Source organism: Cariama cristata, unplaced genomic scaffold (genome assembly GCF_000690535.1).
Source record: "Cariama cristata isolate BGI_N322 unplaced genomic scaffold, ASM69053v1 scaffold4207, whole genome shotgun sequence".
NCBI classification, from domain to species: Eukaryota; Metazoa; Chordata; class Aves; order Cariamiformes; family Cariamidae; genus Cariama; species Cariama cristata.
In genome coordinates this window covers 91,229-108,998 of record NW_009624804.1, presented here as the reverse complement: position 1 = coordinate 108,998, position 17,770 = coordinate 91,229, and the positions used below count along the sequence as shown (strand labels likewise).

Genomic DNA, 17,770 nt, shown 5'->3' with positions numbered 1-17,770 from the left:
TTTAGACTGCACAACTGGAACTGAAATTGAAATCACCCAACAGTGCTATAAATGTAGAAAATAACTTAGAGCAAGATATGAATAAGACTCTATTCACTTGAAAATATGTTAAAGATATATTAAAATTCTGCCTAACGATATCTTACGTACTGAATATTGTTAACATTTAGGCATTTGCACATATCTGAAGGCATTTAGGGTCTCAACTTTCATTGAAACTGAATGGAATTCAGGTGTTTAATTGTCCTAATGTTTCTTTGAAAAAAAGGAAAAATAATATTATTCATATCTGACCACATTCTTAGTTTTACAACTCAGTCACTATTAAAAGGGCTAGCATAACACTCCATTGTGCCATGCCAAGATACTGATTTATTCTGAGTCTGAGGGGACTAATCACTAATATCACTCTCCTAAGCATCTCAGTAGGAATTCCTGCAATGCCTCTGCCAAAATTCTGACCAAGGCCAGGACACAGAACCTTAAGATTAATCTATTCTTGGTTGGATTTTAAAGATACATCATTTCAGAAATTTTCTACTTTGCAGCAGTCATGAATTATCAAAGATCAGAGAATGCTGAATGCAGTATAAAATTGACTGAATACACGTTTTGTGAAAGCCTGATTTCTTCAGAAGTCAATAGGCACCTAATTTTCTTTCTTTTATTAAAAGTGAAAATAATCATGTTTCTGAATAACAATAACACATCCAGTGTCCCAACTGTGCTCTGTGAATTAACACCTATCTCTGTTGACAAAACTCAGCAATACAACATAGAAAGTGTAAATAAATATAACACCTTTCATGCCCTATCATGTCCAAGTCAGCATTCCTTATAGTAGTAAATTTTACCTTAGAAGATAGTTTTGCCGTTCTGATTATTCTTTTTTCCCCCCTGTGGTATTCTATTTTCATTGGTCTGACTTGTTTGTATTTGACATCTGTGTCTTTTACTAAATCAGACCTTTTCTGCATTCTCTGTAGCCTGCTTTGTTTCAACTCAGTACCTGTCACAGTTACTCAATTTATGTCAGTTATTTCTTTTAATTTTCTTTCATCTCATCTCTTTCTCATTCCTATTCTTCCTCTTTGGTGTCTTTTTTCTTTCTCTTTATTTCTAATATGAGGTTTTTATTTAGTTTACCTACTTTTCATTTTCTTCCTATGTTAGTGTGTCTTCACAGTGAAAGCAGTTGTTTTTCTTGCATATATCCCTTGGACAAATAACACATCAAGTGCCAATATCTCCCACTGCCAGTTAAAGTTCTCGCCCAGATGAATTTTAAACCACGTGCCAACTCTGGAGTGCTGTTAATTGAAACTTAAGGGGGATTGTACCAGAAACAAGAACCGAGTATCTTCTCAAGATTAAGATGTTTAAAAGACAGCAAAATTAGTGGAAAATAAGCCTCTAGGCTCCTCCCTTCTCAGCCAGAGTACTCAGTCAGAATAGGGAAGCCACAAGGTCTGCTGCGGAGACTTGAATCTATCTCCTCTGTGACCACTCTAACTACCAGGACACAGGGTATCTTGCTGTGGGGACCTCTCAATCCATATCTGTAACTAGACCTGGATTTTTTAGGGGCAGAAAAAGCCTTAAATGCCTTCCACCTCATGAGTACTATGTCAGAGGCAATAGAGGCTATATACGGCTGCATAACCCTTTTCCTTCCCTACCTCTTCATCTTGATCTCCCTTCTTTCCTTCCCTTCCACAAATTGAATTTTCTCTTCTCTGAAGGAATTCAATTTATTTTGTCAAGATATCCATGTACACTGTTGTTTCTGGACCTCTGATTATGCTCTATTCTGGACTGGCACAACTAGTAATTTTGGCAGTCAGCTAGCACCAAATTCCAGTTCAAGTGGTAAGACCTGTGACCCAGGCCTCCTTCCCTAGCAAAGCTGTAGAAACTTTTAATGTATAACTAGCATCTGGACTTCACCACACTGTGACCTCATCCATCAAAAGCATCTCTCAGTTTCTTTGTGCAAGTTCTGCCTTGCTTTTCCTTAAATGTGTTTATCATTAAATCATTGTCACAAGATAAGCACAAATAGAAGAAATAATAGCCTCATATTCACATCCATTTATTTATTGATGGACTATCATAACTCAGTTCTTAAAGAACTGAATTACATAATACAGATAATATATATTATTGTACAGAGAATAATCTATAAAAATAAACAAAAGCAGTTTGCTGCATATCACATACATTCAGAGTATAAACACCAAAAGCTAATTCTGATAAGCATGCAGGATACATAACGACTAAGCAGAGTTACAAAGGTGATCTAGTAAAAAAAGGCAAAAGCTTTTATGGCAGTGGGCTTTTTATTTGATTTCCCATAAACAAATATAGTCAATAGCATATTTTATTCAGATGGTTTATGTGTCTCAAATTCTGCTATGTTAATTGCTATTGAGACAATGTAAGAATGTATCTTCTACAAGCATTTTAGAAAAATGTTGTAGATGTAGTATTGATTTCAGGAGAAAACTAAATAGCCTGCAAAACACCTGTCAATATCATCTGTCACACTAATGTTCATACTTTATTTAACCATCCCTATACCTTTATTAGTATAATAGGGAAATTATTTCTACTTTCCCCATCAGTTTAATCTGCCAGCTGGTTGGTGACTGATGAGAATAATCTCCATAAGGGTAATTCCCAAGTAAGGGATGAGAAACATTGGCATTCTCACCACCCAGAGAGAAACTTCTTGTCCAGAAGAGGTGGTAGACTGTCTCCCCTACTTCTACCGCTGTGAACCATAGGGAAAGTGAAAAGTTACTTTTAAAAATCATAGGATCCAAGGACCTGCAACAGCCTAAAAGCATTCACACTGACATCTCCTACTATCCCTTGACTGTACGGTTTACGAGGGAGCTGCACTACAGATAACTATCCAGATTCCCATTGACGCAAGAGCTGATAACACAACACAAATTTCATATACAAAGGAAGGAGGTGTTAACACGTGTCTCAGTCAGAGCTCAAACAAGCCAGAGGTTACAGGCCACCAGTGCAGGTGTGAAGCGAAGCAGCAATAAACATGAGTTCAAGAAATAAAAGCAGGTTCAGTTCAGGACCAGCAAATTCTTAGAGAATTATACTCTCATGTAGACCTTTTTGTCCACTGCTTTCATACAGGAACAATTCATGTTCCTGTATGAGGAATCTTGTTCCCACAAAAGGAAGCTAGATATATGAGCTTGGAAAGAGGAATTAACCACCAACACTATGGCTTCTAGAAACATTAGTAGTCAAATCAAGGACACACAGGCCATTTACAAAGCTCTCTGTGCTTTTAACTAGCCTTCCTCTGCGTTGCACTTGTCAGCTGCTTGCTGCAGCCCACTCCACAATATGTCTATTACCATGCCTGATCTCTTTCTTATCTCTATCCTTGTCCACCCTCGTCCCTCACCCTCTTTTCTTTCAGCATTCTTCTTGTTCTGAACTAACATAGACCTTACCTGCCATCACACTTCCTGTTTAAATGTTTCAAACCTTTTCCCAGTCTGTATCTATCTTGCCAAATACACTATTAGATACTAAGGGCTTAGAAGAGTGCTCTGCTGCTCGGTTAGGGATTAGTACCATTTTCTTACCCCCTTCCAGCCTCCCCAGTGCTAGGGGGAGTTGCTAAACTACTCAATTCAGTAAGAAGGAAACAGATCCCAAGAATAATATTTGGCACATTTGTAAGTTCATTGTGATCACCTTCGACATTAGCAAAATCATAACAGCTATAGTATGGTTTCTGTCTCCATACTACCTTATTCAAAACTCAGTGAAATCAGTGTAAAAGTTCCCATGTACAGGTTGGCTTGGAACTAGACCTTACAGTTTTGAGGATCAGACCATTGATATTATTATTATTAGCCAATTTACATGTTAATGTATAATAGGAAATTACATTTTAATATATTCTTAGATTAAAACATAAAAAGTATTAAATTGGTTTAAAATTGCATAAAGAAAAATATTCCCATTAAAAAAATAATTTAACTTGCAGCAAAACACAAATAAGACAATAATGAAGTATCCTTAGAGAATTGGCAATCCCATTCCTAATTCCATCCTGCCACTAATTCTTCTGCTAGTACTGATGCAATGCCTAGAGCATGACCAAACTAGCTGTCTTTGTACAGATGACTATTTCTACTGTATTATTCCAAATCATGACCCTGAGTAAAAGGACAGTTCATCTAACTACCTGTGCGGCATGCCCCACAATTAGCTTGCAGAATGGAAAGCAGAATTTTGAGTGTTGTTGACTCAAGTTGTGTTCCTCACCCCTTGGAAATAAGCACAGAAAGGAAAGTAGTGTCATAATTATTAGAATATCACCATCCCTTTGGGAATGACATTTTGTTAGACATACACAAATAACATCTGATCTTGTAGGAGTAAACTGAAGTAATCCCACAATGGCAATTAAATCGAAATATCATTTTATTGATCTCAGAATATAGTGCTTCTCAGCTGCTTAATAAAATTGGAATCATTAATAAAAGTAAATGCTGCACTCTTCCAATGAGTATATAGCAATAAGAAATGTGCTATGTGAGCCAATTTGCTCCTGAACCGATTCACAGAGATGACATTTGTGCGCCAAAGCAGCTTTCTAAATTTAAAAAAAAAGTGTAGTTAACTGTAATTCAGTTCGTCGTGTATTTTTAATATTGGAACTCCATGTTTTATTTGTTATAGGAATGCTTTTCACTTTATTCTTTTGTTTATTTTGCAGAGTGCATCTAACTTGGATAAAAGTACAACCAAAGCTGAGAGTGCATGGCTGTTCAGAATATGGTATGGCTTTGACCATAAGTATCCTTTTCTCTTACAAGCCAGATGATAGTTGCATTACGATTGGCACCTTCAAAATATTTAAGAATCAAAAAATGATTATACTTTTAAAAACAAAAACAAGTGTAATTTATTTTAATGTGTTTAGTAAGGAGAAGAAATTTTTAATGTTCACAGAAACAGAGTCTAGAGAAGCTGGGCAGTGCAGTGGCAGTACATTCCTGATTGAGGCTATGGTGAGTGAGAACAAGCTAAGAAGCTCTGCCCTACAGTAGTACACAGACAATAGGTTTAAATAAATTAACCTTTTTAAATTCCAGGATAAAACTAATCCAGTTATTAATCAGATAAGGTGTAAATTCTGTGTTTGGGAAACCAGGAGGTTGGAGACTGAAGCAGCCCAGTGTCTGCTGCCTGCCCGCATATTCAGAAAGCAGTAGCTATGCAAGAGAAAGTAAAAAGGAGTCAATGATGGTTTACCCACACCTCTTACAAACAGAGAAAGATTCACTCATTATGAAGATATAGCTCCCAGGACTTCCCTGGATCTCGTACTTCCTATTCCCTGGATTCCTGAGCCTTTGTGCTTCTATTCACATTCCTTCTGAGGCCTGTATGGTAGAGATCTTGAATATGGATGTCTGATGCTTTAGTCTAGAAAGTCTGATTTCCATGTCTCTGCATTTCAAGGAAATATTTTAAGTGATTTTTTTTTTTTAAATATTCTTAAAAGGAACATCCTCCCAAAGCCAAAGTAGAACATACACTCTTTGACACCCATGCTGTCACTAATGCCTGCACAAAGATGGTAAAAGCTACCATTCTAATTTATTGTCATTTTAAACTGACTCTGCAAAGGCTTTGCATAGCTATTAGTGCGATCCCACAATAACAATCATGCCCTAAGCCTTTAACAGAGACATACGATGAATATAAGAGAAGCCCATCTGCTAATTTCCATGCATACTGGCTCAGGAGCTGAACAGGCAAATCTCTACCAGTAGTCTCCATTATTCAATAGCACATCTATCAGTCCATTACCCTGCACTACTGAGTAGAGATTAATGTTCAGGCTACATGTATGTTTTTCTGATACCAGCTGCAGCAAACTAGGATGAAGTATTTCAGCTGATAAAATGTGACTCTTTGGGAATACAGCTTCCTTAGAGAGTTCAAGTGAAGTTATCCTTCAAAGAGACTTTCGATGGAAAAAAACATCATTTTGGTTAAAAATAAATGTATTGCCCTAATTCATCTACCAGAGCAGTTTTAAAGGCCAAAAAGCACTTAGCATTAAAATGTTTCCCTAGGATAATTCCTCAAGAATACCTAAAAATAGTAGGTCAATGCTGTATAAAGGGGGAATATATGTTTAAATGTTAATGCTGAATACCAGCATAACTGGCTTTAACTACAACCCAATCCCACTTCTTTTTCACAAGGAGTAGCCTGTGGTTGTGATACATCTTAGGAACTATAAGTCTGAAGGAACAAATTAATAGGGGAAAAAAAAAAATTTGCTCTGAAGAAACAAAAATACAGAGAAAGCAAAATAATGTGGAAGGCAAGAACAGGAGAGAGGCACGAGTTTAAAAAAGACATGAAAGAGACAACAAGGGTAGAGTTAGAAAACAAGAGACAAGCAGAAAGCAAAGAGAAATCACTGTGAAAGTCAGGCAACAGTACATGCAAAATGAAAGGACTGTAGAAGGCACCAGAAGCACCACTTTGCAGAGTTTATCTGTATGGTATAGATCTTGAATATGGGTGTCTCATGCTTTATTCTAGAAAGTCTGGTTTACACATCTTTTGCATTTCAAGCAAATATTTTAAGTGATTTTTTTAAAAATAGTCTGAAAAAGAACATATTTATTCATAAGTGTCAATCTCTCTTCCCGTCAAGTCATAATCTTTCCTTAGAATTCAGATTTTCAGAGATTATAGCCCTGCCACTATCCTAAAATATATTTTTATTACAAATAATACTTCTACATTTTACTAATCCTGAAAATGTATGCCCATATACCTGCACAGAATAATGGTTCGACCCATTAATGCTGTGACTCACCACTTTCAGCATTTCTTTGGTATGACTATTTCTGAAAGACAGTCTTTTCAGGGAGAGAGAAATCATCCACCCAAATTTTCTTCTGCCTGTCCCCGCTTAAAGTTACAAAGCTGTGCTGCTAAATTTAGAAGAAGAAATTGTCATGTAGCACGGTATTTGTGCCCAATACAAGATTGCATAGAGGATGATGGTAAAGTTTTCAAAGAAAAGATACAGCAAAATAATCATCTATCTGGTTATATACTTCGAAAGCATACAAGACTGTGACATTTCTATATTTTGACATTTGCTTTGAGGCATTAACACAAATCTACCCACTCTTTTGGCAATAACAGCTCTTATGCCTATTTATTTCACAAGGGAAAAGCAAGAGGGAGGAAACATCACTAAGGAAATCAAAAAGTTGTGCTGTTCCTTGCTGTCCTTATGAATGATTTCCACTTAGTTCACTGGTCTTAGCCAATGATAACATGCCACGCTAAGGTAGAACTATATGAAAAAGCACTGAAATTCTGTTTGAAAATCAAATTTTATTTTTATTCTGAAAGAAACAGTAGGAGCCTGATCCAGGGCCAGCTGGGTTCAATAAGGGGTGTTTTCTTTTAAGTATCTTTGAATCAGGTATTGACACCTAAGAAAAACATACCGCTTTCCAAAATCTAGGCTAAGAAATGTTAATATTGGAATAGTAAAAATGAAGAACAGATCATTTAAGTATTTAGAGGTATCCTCTTGGATTTTCATCTCAATAATTTAAACAAGGAAAATGCAAAATAAAGTACTTGTTATCTGACAGTGAGCAAATTCCAGTGAATTTATTTCAGCTTCTTTGTTTTTACAGCTTATATTGCGTTACCATTTGAAGCTGTAATATCCTACTTAAGGCTAGTGGAAAAGTGAGGGAATAAACAAAGGTATTTCAAGAATTTATCAGGGAAAAAAAACCCAAGATCTATAATCCAGTGCTATGTACATGGCTTTGTATTGTTGATTGTGTTTTTTTCAAGGCAGATGTAGCCAAATTTAGCTAACAAATGAATAAGTAGGTGGAAATTTTCATCCTGCGAGGGCAAGAACCTGTGTATATAAGGACAGAGCTCAAATAAACGATGAGCAAAGTTGTCCCATTCCAGAGCATCCCACAATAAAATTGTAACTTTGCTCCCAGTTAGTAGTAATTTGCTTTAAAGTCTTCTCAGTCCCAAACCTCTTTACTTGCTTACTCCAGCAAATATCACTGGTTTTTACCTGCCTAGTCCCAAGACATTGTGTACCTGACTAGAGTTGGAATTCCTCCTCTACATAGGCCTGTATTCCCAGTTACAATCTACCACTAAAATGAAGGTAAAATTAACATAGGTGTTTTGCAAACAATCTTCACCTGTTTTTCCAACTACTTTAAACTAAATTCCTGCAGCTGTTTCTGGTTTAACATGAACTTATATAAGGCTTTTTGTCCACTAAGGCTTCTTTCTTGCTCTGTATTCACATAATTCTCGCTCCCTTATGTGGGGGCATATTTTCTCTTGCCGGCTGTTCTGTAGCATCAGTCAGGAAGATGACTGCCCTGTTCTCTCGGCTTCTCATGCTTTATACTGAGAGAAGAAAGGATTTGGGATTTGTGCACTAAAACACAGAAGCGCAAAAATAACTGAAACTGAAGATGAAAAATAGAGAGCATAATGTATGTGCTAAAATGTTTCCATCCATAAACTCTCACCTTCTTCATAAGGAGAAGCCCACATTATGTTGCAGGATATGTACTTTAATAGTACACACTGAAACTTGCATTGAGAAAAAATAGTTACTGCATAACAGGAAAATGTATGCAAGATTACAACAGAAGAAAGCAAGAAGGGACGGAAGAGGGACAAAGATGCACGGTAAGTTTCTTTGAATACTTAAGCTGCGTTAAGTTGCAGATGCAGGCCTTGGGCCCACCTGCAGCCAAGTCTAACCATTTTTTTTCTGGCAACAAGGCGAGGATGAGATTGCATGTGATGTGGTCATCCAAGACTAAACAACACAACCAGAGCACAAATGCTGCCTATCTCTGGCATACATGAGGAGTGAGAGGGAGCAAGCAATATACAATGATTGTTGTTAGCTGGCTAGCATGGGTATTAAGTATTGCAATGACAGGCCTACTGCATCCTTGATACTGCTCCAAGCTACCAAATAGCAATGTAGCTGTGGAACTTGCACAGAGCTTTGCTTTTTGAGCAGCTCACATACACGCTGCCACGAACAGAGTAGGAGGAGGAGGACTTCCTCCTTCTTCACCGATTTCTTTTCAGTCTGAGGAACTAACATTCAGTTACATTGAACAGAAGCAGGAGTCTGGGCTGGAGTGAGCCAATTCTCCATAAAGCAACTTCTAAAAGTATTTCTACCTGAACTGCAGTTATCCATCATTCAGATGCATTCCTTTCAGTTTAAAAAAAGGCTGTTCACATCCTATGCACTTACCTGAAATCAAACAGCCAAAAGGAATTGCATTATTTGTAGACTTCAAAAGTTTATCCCCCTTAACTTATCAAGGGACCTATCATTTTATTTCTCCTGTGCTTTGTACATGGATAAAACAGACATAATGGCTGCCTATGAAGTAAGATAAGTACTATTCTGTGCCTGTGAGAAAATGGAAAAGCTACTAAAAGCAAAAGTGCATTCCAGGGTAAACTGACAATCAAAGTAAAATTCAGCATTTTGTGGCCTTCACATGAATTCTCCTTATGGGATAATTTGCCACCCTCATATCAGAGACAGACAACTTTGGAAGGAAAAGCCAAGAGGCTGTAAGCATGCATGTGCACACCATGCATCTTTTACCTGCTGAAGAATTAAAAGTTTCTTAATTACTAATTTTCTAACATGGTATTATTTATCACTTCAGTGACAACAGCAAAATAGCACATAGTATCCTAGTTTTGGACCAGAACCTCATTTTGCTAGACAGTTTTCAAACAGAGAAAAGACAGTCTTATCTCAGAGATACTTCAGTCTAATTATGAATCAAAGAAGCATCAGACAATGCAATGTAAGCAAATTCAGGTACCACACAAACAATAACGTAGAATTGGCTAGCTAGAAAGGTAGAGGTCATAGCATAGATATCCCAATAAAGCACAAGAATCAGTTTTGCAGGTGTTACAAGACATTAATAAAAGCTGAGATGAAAGCACAAATCTTAGTAAATTAATTATAGCGGATATCATAACATGAACATGACACAAGAGCAGCTGACTATATCATAATGCTTTCTCAAACACTGCAAACTTGAACAGTACAGGGTCCTCAGAAGGTATTTTATCATTAGCAACAATTGCCTGAACTTGGTTCAAAACTCATTCCAACAATGCAATTTCAAGTACATGATCTAGAAAAACTCATTGTTCTTTTTACAGCACAGATAATCAGTATATCTGATTTGGTGCTATTTCCTGACCCTTTCCAAGGACACCAGATTGTTGAAACTCTGCAAATTAACCTAATAAATAAACATGGCTAATGATTAACCAGAATAATAAGTGACCTCAGTTTGTCCTCCATTCACAGAAAGAAACCTGGATAAATAATTCTTAAACAATTCCATGCTGAATATGCAAGTAAAATCATTCTCATTTGTAAAGTTTCTCTCATGTCTATTCTTTGAAAATCCCATCCATGTCCAGGTATCTTTACAAGAAGAAATTACTAAACATGAGTTAAATAACAAGTATAAATGCAAAGTTAAACACAAAGTGTTACATGAAAAATCTCTGGTTCTTTTACAATATTTGACATCTGATTCTTTTCACCTTCCCATTGCAGAGACACATACACAAAGATTATTTGTGAAAGTTTCTTGATATTTTTATTGCAAAATATAAATCTGTGAACCCACCCTTTCCCCACTGTGACCCTGAAGGAATAAGGGAGCTGCAGGAATTTTGGTTCCACAAAACATAATCAAAAGGAGATAAAGTTTGACATTTTTACTATTTCGACTTTTCATCCTGACACTAAGAGTCAGTACATTGCAGAAAGGTCTACTTACATGTTTAAAATCAAAAAAAAAAAAAAGGAAAAAAAATGAAGTTAGGGAGAAAAGGAACTGACAAGGGAAGACAACAGAAAGATCAGATTCTTTTTCATAGTCTAATTTTACCTGTTATAGTTATGTAACTATATATAAACTATACAAAACCAAAGTCATTCTGGAAGAGGACTTTTTTTTGCCAAACGTTTTACTTCACTGGTAGCAAAGCTATTATATCAAATTTCTTGATTTCTTTAAAGCCTTCATAATAGCATGCAGTGCTTTTGCCTTTAAAAGAAGAAATAGAGACATATGTGGGGGAAACTTTATGCCATTTTAAAAAAAATAAAATCAGTGTTCAAAATAATGGTTAAACAGTGCAGGCATGGGACAAGCGGAGAAGGAGAACATGTCATTATTGTTGCAATCTGAGAAAAGGGGAAATGCTTTAATGTGAAAAGAGATTCACAGTAAAGTCAAAAAAAAAAAAACCCCACACACCATGTTTTGTCAGCTGTTATCAAATCCTTGTTGTCATCCATTGGAGACATGCTGAGCCAGGCTCAATTTTCTCTTCTTTGCATTGAATGGTTATTGATTTTTGTAAGAGTTTTGTATAGCATCTAAGGCAGAACCTGGCCTACAGCTTATTCTAGAGAACTTAGTGTAGAATCACCAGCTTTTCTATTTAACATCCTAGCTTATTTGACATAGCATACCTTTTGTTTGTCCTGTTCAAGGGGTTCTCTCAATTTCCAATAACAAGGACCACAACTGAATATAAAGACTGTTTCACAAACCTCAGTGGCCCCAATATAAATACATGGGTCTTTATGCAACTATGTGGCTTACTTTCATGTAAAAACTATATTAAAATGCATTAAAATCTGCAGTAGCTAGAAACTACAATCCTCATCCCACAAGGAGTTCTAAAATTTAAAAATAAAATTGTTCATAGATGAAATATAACTTTTTAATCTTTCTAGTACAAAACAACTCTAAAACTTATTTTAAAAGTCAAAACTTTTTTTTGTATTTCTGAAATGTTTCTGAGGCTCATCAACTGCATAGGAGTCTGACAGCCCACCAAGTAGGTCAGAAAGTTGACAAAAAAGTAGAGAAGTGGAACGGGAGCCTCTGGAGCCCTAAGAAATCTGGCTTTGGCAGGGCTCTCAGCAGGGGCTGTTAATGTGCCTTCCACACAGTTTACCAGAGCCAAGGGAGTAAAGGGGAAGGGGGTGGGAAACAGGTAAAGCTTCTGTCTACAACATTGCTGGAAGTGACTTTTCTTTATTTCAGCAAACCCACACTTTAGACACAGAGATAACACATCTGAAAAAATTTTGACTGGCTATGACTCATACCCTTCAGTATGTTTTAGCAGCTGGCATTAAAGAAGCCCCTTTCTCTGCAAAGCACCACTACGTGCTTCATTCCTGCCTGTAGGTGAGTGGTGAGGCCCCCTGACCCGAGGAACCTCTGCACTACACCCAAGAGCTGAAGTACCCAAGCCATTCCTCCCAGATTTACCCAAGGGCCATTTCTGAAGCTATTCAGCAGACCAGTGGATGTTTAGAAGTCCCACCAAGAGCACGCAGCACTTTATACAACCAAGGCCTCAGTCAGGCAATGCAGCTTACAGAACTGTCTTCATTTTTTCTCTTAATGTTGTTTTCAGCTGTATGAAGCCACCATATACAGCTGCAGCATGTTAAAAGTAGACAGCGTCAAGATCTACACTTTAGCATATGAGAAATTCAGCACATACGCTACCAAGACAGATCTAAGTACAGAGGATTCCTCTTATAGGCACAGTTTATACAGACATGATATATTAGCAGCTATTGACCAAGAGCCAAAGGTTCCTGCATGGACAAAAGACAGAACTAGAAAAATTGCTACATTTAAAAAAACACCATCCAGTTCTGCAGCTTACTTCTACCTGCATAGCTGTCTGTTACAGGACCTGTCAAATCAAAATACAGAACTTGAAGGAGTTGATCTAAAGTCTAGTGAAGTAAATGGACTCACAGTTTATTGACCTCAACAAATTATAGCTGAAGCCGTCTTAGTACCTGATTTTACTGATAAGTATTAATTATTATTCCGTGTTTCCATAATGAAATTCCATTATTCCAATGATAACTTTTTTAGTTTGCTTCATTTTTTCCTTCTCTTCTCACTTTATTATTACAGCATACTGTAGTCTGAATGTACAAAGAAGCAAAAGCCTAGGCTTGCATTAGTCCACTCAAGCATGAAATTATAGTTTGTTGGCTGACAATACTTAACAGCATCCAGGAGACCCAAGTATGATATAAGAGTACCGGAAGCTTATAACACAGATTTAATCAAGCATAACTTAAAGTCTTCAAGTCTCTTATTATTTCATTTACAGCCCTGTATGCGCAAAAAGTTACTTTGCATTACATCTACAGTGTTTTTAAATGTTCTTTTGCATGTATATCTTTTACTGTTGCCTTTCCAGTCTCTTAGTACATATCAGAATGCTTGGACATGCATGCAGCACATGCTGCATATGTAATACTGTCTATAAATGGTACTTTTACAGCGGCAATTGTCACAGCAAGATATTGCTAATTATAACATCACCTAAGCAAGAAATTGGTAGTACTTCCTAGTAAGGGTCTGTTATTAATGTTAAATTACAGTGGTATTCCTGTAAAAGCTGTGAGACTAAAGGAATTCAGTATCATTAAGACTGGTCATTACCAGGAATGACAAAGGATACATTCATGATTTTCCATTAGAAAGTATTCTTGAACTCTCTTACAGAAAGCTAATATCTGGATGCAAAACGCTTAGTCATTGACATGTTCCAGTGCCTCCACTGGGCGTGGATGAGACCTTACTTGGAAGCTTAGTCAGCATGTTGGCATTCTTCTCATTTTAGGCGGCTGCTCTGGAAAAAGCACTGTTGGTATCCTTAGGTTGTGTTGGCAATGATAGTTTCGAGTTGAGTTAAGCTACTTTAGCACAGCCCAACACAGCACAACCAATAAGGCCAAGGCAAACGTGCAAATGTGTGAGGAAAAAAATGGTTTGCCTCAAATTTTAAGAACACTATGGCAGTCAGTGGTTCAAAATAATGCAATTCTTGGCAGCAGAGAAACTCCAGAGCTATTTTCTGGTATTGAAATAGATGTCTGATTCATTAGAACACGTGCATCATCACGCATTCAAATATATTGCGAATCAACCAATCTTAGTACCAGTTCTTAATCCAGCACTTCTTCTCAAGAGGATTCTAAGGGAAGGTGGAGACTATAAATCAGAAGACTAAAAACACTGATTTAGGGCTGACTACAGGTTTGCATGAGGTATTGCAACAGATCATCACATCTTATGAGCTTACTTTAACTATTGTTAGAGGATGCAAAAAGTCCCAAACAGGGGAGACAAAGGCTGCCTTTCATCTTACACTATACTACAAGCTTCAAGTACAATGAAATTCAGATTATAGTGCCCATAGGAACACAGTGTCTTAATTTAGATGCCTAAATAAAATCAGCAGAGCACTTCTGAAAATCAAGGCTGTGGCCTTTTATTTTTCATAAATATAGACCTAGAACTCAGGAACCTCCTGATTTATGTAGATGCAAGTCATCCTGGCAGAGGTTTTTTTTTCCTGTAAAGCTAGCACCATTCCTTCCAGCTGAACAAGTTTGTAGGCTTCTCAGTGAAGGCTATTTGACAGAACTTATCATCCTGACCTTTGCAGTGTGATAGACTTCATTACTCATAGTAAATACAGCATTCAGATTTACATAATCTTCTCCTAAAGGCCCAGAAGCTGAAGAAATTTTTAGAACTGTATCAGTATACGTCTAGTTGTCATAAGCAGAGTCCAGTTTGATGTACAGATAAAGAAAATGAGCCGCAGTTCCAATCACGGCACCAGTTCTACTACTCTGATACAAGCATAACAACTAGAAAACCTGCTACTCTCCATTCTTAGTGACAGAGGGACATAGGAAGATGTTATGACTTAGAGGGTTTGGTCTGTGACAGAACAGGACAGCAGAATTATTTTACGAACTTTGTTACTTCTACTTTTAGATAAAGGAGCCATTCCTAAAGGTGAATGGTAAAGGAACAGGTGGCAGCACAGAACATTTTCAGATGCTTCCTTTGTGGTTTGATCACAGTTGATCATGTAGGTACACAGAGAGAGAGGAATAATCATAGGTAGTAAAATAACAACTTTGACAAAGTATATATATAGTTTACCTAAAAGATCATGGAAATAATACCAAAATTTTGTGGGTTCAATGTCCTGGAGCTGCTGTTTCAAAAAGCAAGAAATACCATCATGGAAGGTTAGGAAATGCATACTTAATTACATGAAGGAATGGAATAAGTATTTTGGTCTGATGATTTTGGTCAATTTTTTTTTTAAACTTGCACTATTATACCTGATGAAAAAAGTTTTAAACTGTTAAATATTTATTTAAAAATTATTGTGAAGGATGCATTATTTACGCAGACAATTTTTACAGATTTTTTTGTCTTCCATGTTCTTATGTACTGAGAAGACGGTTGTGCTATGAATGGTAAAGTCTCACTCAAATTCTATAAAGTTCCTAGCCAGTGCTGATGGACTTTGAGTGTTTTGATGTCTGTTCATTAGAAATTTATAGGAGGTGTTTCATTCAATCTGCTGAAAGCAACCTGGTGATTTTCTGAACTGATTCTTTACCACATTGTGGTACTTTAACTTTGGATGCAGAAGTAGGGAAAATCAGTTGAAAAATGAAGCATTTCTCTACACTTTTTGAAATATGGAATTTCTTAAAATAACTCAGTGACTTTGACCACAATCTTGAAAATTTTAAACAGTAAGTTGTTAATTATTATATCCTTATTAGCCAAACTTCTCCTCGGTACTACCTATTTTAAATACTAGAAAGCTCCAGCTTTGCAATGTCTCTAAGTAGTCCAAGAAGAGGTTCCTTGCTTGTTTCATTTTGTGTTTGGTACACTGCTAAGGGCCTGTGGTCTAAATTCAGAGATGACCTGAACTGCGATTGTTACATCACTGTAATATCATTAACTTAAGCATAGTCCCTTAGTCTTAGTTTACACCAGTACAAGAGAAGCTGTCAATGCACACAACCTTCAAGCCTTTCATTAGACACGTTACACTAGGTAAAACAAAGCATCCCTATTCATGTCCGCTGTTTCCCCAAACTAGTGGGAGAGAAACTCCCTCCATTCTACATTGATTCAAGGTGGATTCCTTGAAAAGAAAGCATAGAGAAAGTAGATTTTTTTTCCTCAGCTATTGCACTACCCTACATAGCCTTGGTCATGAAACTGCTTATGCATTCTCATTCTCCAGTGATCATTCGTCAGGTGGGAAGGGGGAGCACAGCCTCACAGTACAGAAACGTGATTTACCCTTTAACCGTTCACAGAACATTTAAAACCAGTTTGAGGAACTTTGAACAGTAACAATAAGGCCTAATAGTTTCAATGTGATTAAGATAAGAAGTGATAGACCCTTCTTTAATGGGGAAGCACAGAAATGGTTTTTACTCACAAAAAGCCCAGCATGATTTATTCAAAGGTTGAGCCCTCATTAAAGATACAGAATAGTGCACGTCACAAATGGTTAAGGCTTTGAAATTCTTTGTGGATTATTCACTGAAATTTGCATTGCTACACAGCACAAACTATTTTTGGATTCTGCATAAACAGAATATCTAATATAGAATTACATTATAATGAAATATGCAATAATGCAAGTACCCATAAAGTGCTTTTCATGTACTGCAGGCATCCAAAAGTTTCAAATGCATAAAATATGATTACACTTGCTGCACAAATGACTGCATATCAGGTTCATTCACATTTAGTTAAAAGTCAAAGGTAAAAAATACATATATACGGTCTGCTAAGACATAGTTAAACTGCTATTGATGTTTTGTATCATGGCCAATATCAGTGGGAACTAGAGTGAATAAAGATGTGATTGGTCTCTAGGGCTCGGTCCTTCTAGCTAAACTAGAGACTTACACTTTGTGCTATGCAGAAAATGCTATTTGTTAATGATCCATGAAAATGCAGATAAAGCAGCTCTGGATCCGATTATTCTACAGGTTGCTACACAAATTTAAAGAGGTGATATAAAGATACAGTTTTTATGTTTAACTACATGTGATACTCAATTCAATAATATCTTAAATCTTAAAATATAAGGAATGAATAAAAATAATATAAGAAATATATATACATGCATATGTAGCCCATATTGAATAGAATAATATTTTTCAACTGTCATTTCCCTCGCTTTCATTCTCACTTACACAATGGTGCGGCCTCAGCGGCAGGATTCAATAGAGAAAGCATAGCCTCAACACAGGCTGGTCTGTATCTTGCCTGCTAGGATATTCTCTTCGGAAGTAGAAACAGTTGGTTCAAACCCTCTTGGGCTAAGAGGAACCAAAAATCCTGATCGTTCACTTCCCAGATCAGTGCTTTAACACTGAGGCTATTATGTAAAAAAAGGCCAGTAACTCACCTAGCAGCTGAGATGTTTTGGTTGAGCTCACTGTTGTCTCAGTGAGTTAGGGATGGTACAAGGACACCTAACTTATCATGTCACTCTAGGAAATAAGGCAGAAATGAAGGACCTCCACAGCCCTCCCCAAATTACAGTGATACTAAGGTGTCTACCTCTTTGATGCCTCTCTTCCCAGCCCAGGTTGCTTCTTAGCATGCAGAGGGAAATGATTAGGAATCTAAGGAGATTTGTGGCCAATAACACAGGTGACTTGTGGTTTATTCTTGACAGTGTAAAATGCCAACTCTGCTCATTTTATTGGATGATGCAT

The 17,770-nt window shown here is 36.8% G+C and overlaps 1 protein-coding gene across 1 annotated transcript in view; it reads left to right on the top strand.

Moving 5' to 3' along the window:
- SLC9A9 (solute carrier family 9, subfamily A (NHE9, cation proton antiporter 9), member 9) overlaps positions 1 to 17,770 on the top strand; it is a gene marked incomplete at its 5' end in the record, with an annotated part of 160,082 nt that overhangs the window by 103,707 nt on the left and 38,605 nt on the right. The window contains one exon of the mRNA XM_009703308.1: positions 4,766 to 4,845. Coding sequence (XP_009701610.1) covers positions 4,766 to 4,845 — 80 coding nt within the window. The remainder of the gene's footprint in view (positions 1 to 4,765; positions 4,846 to 17,770) is intronic.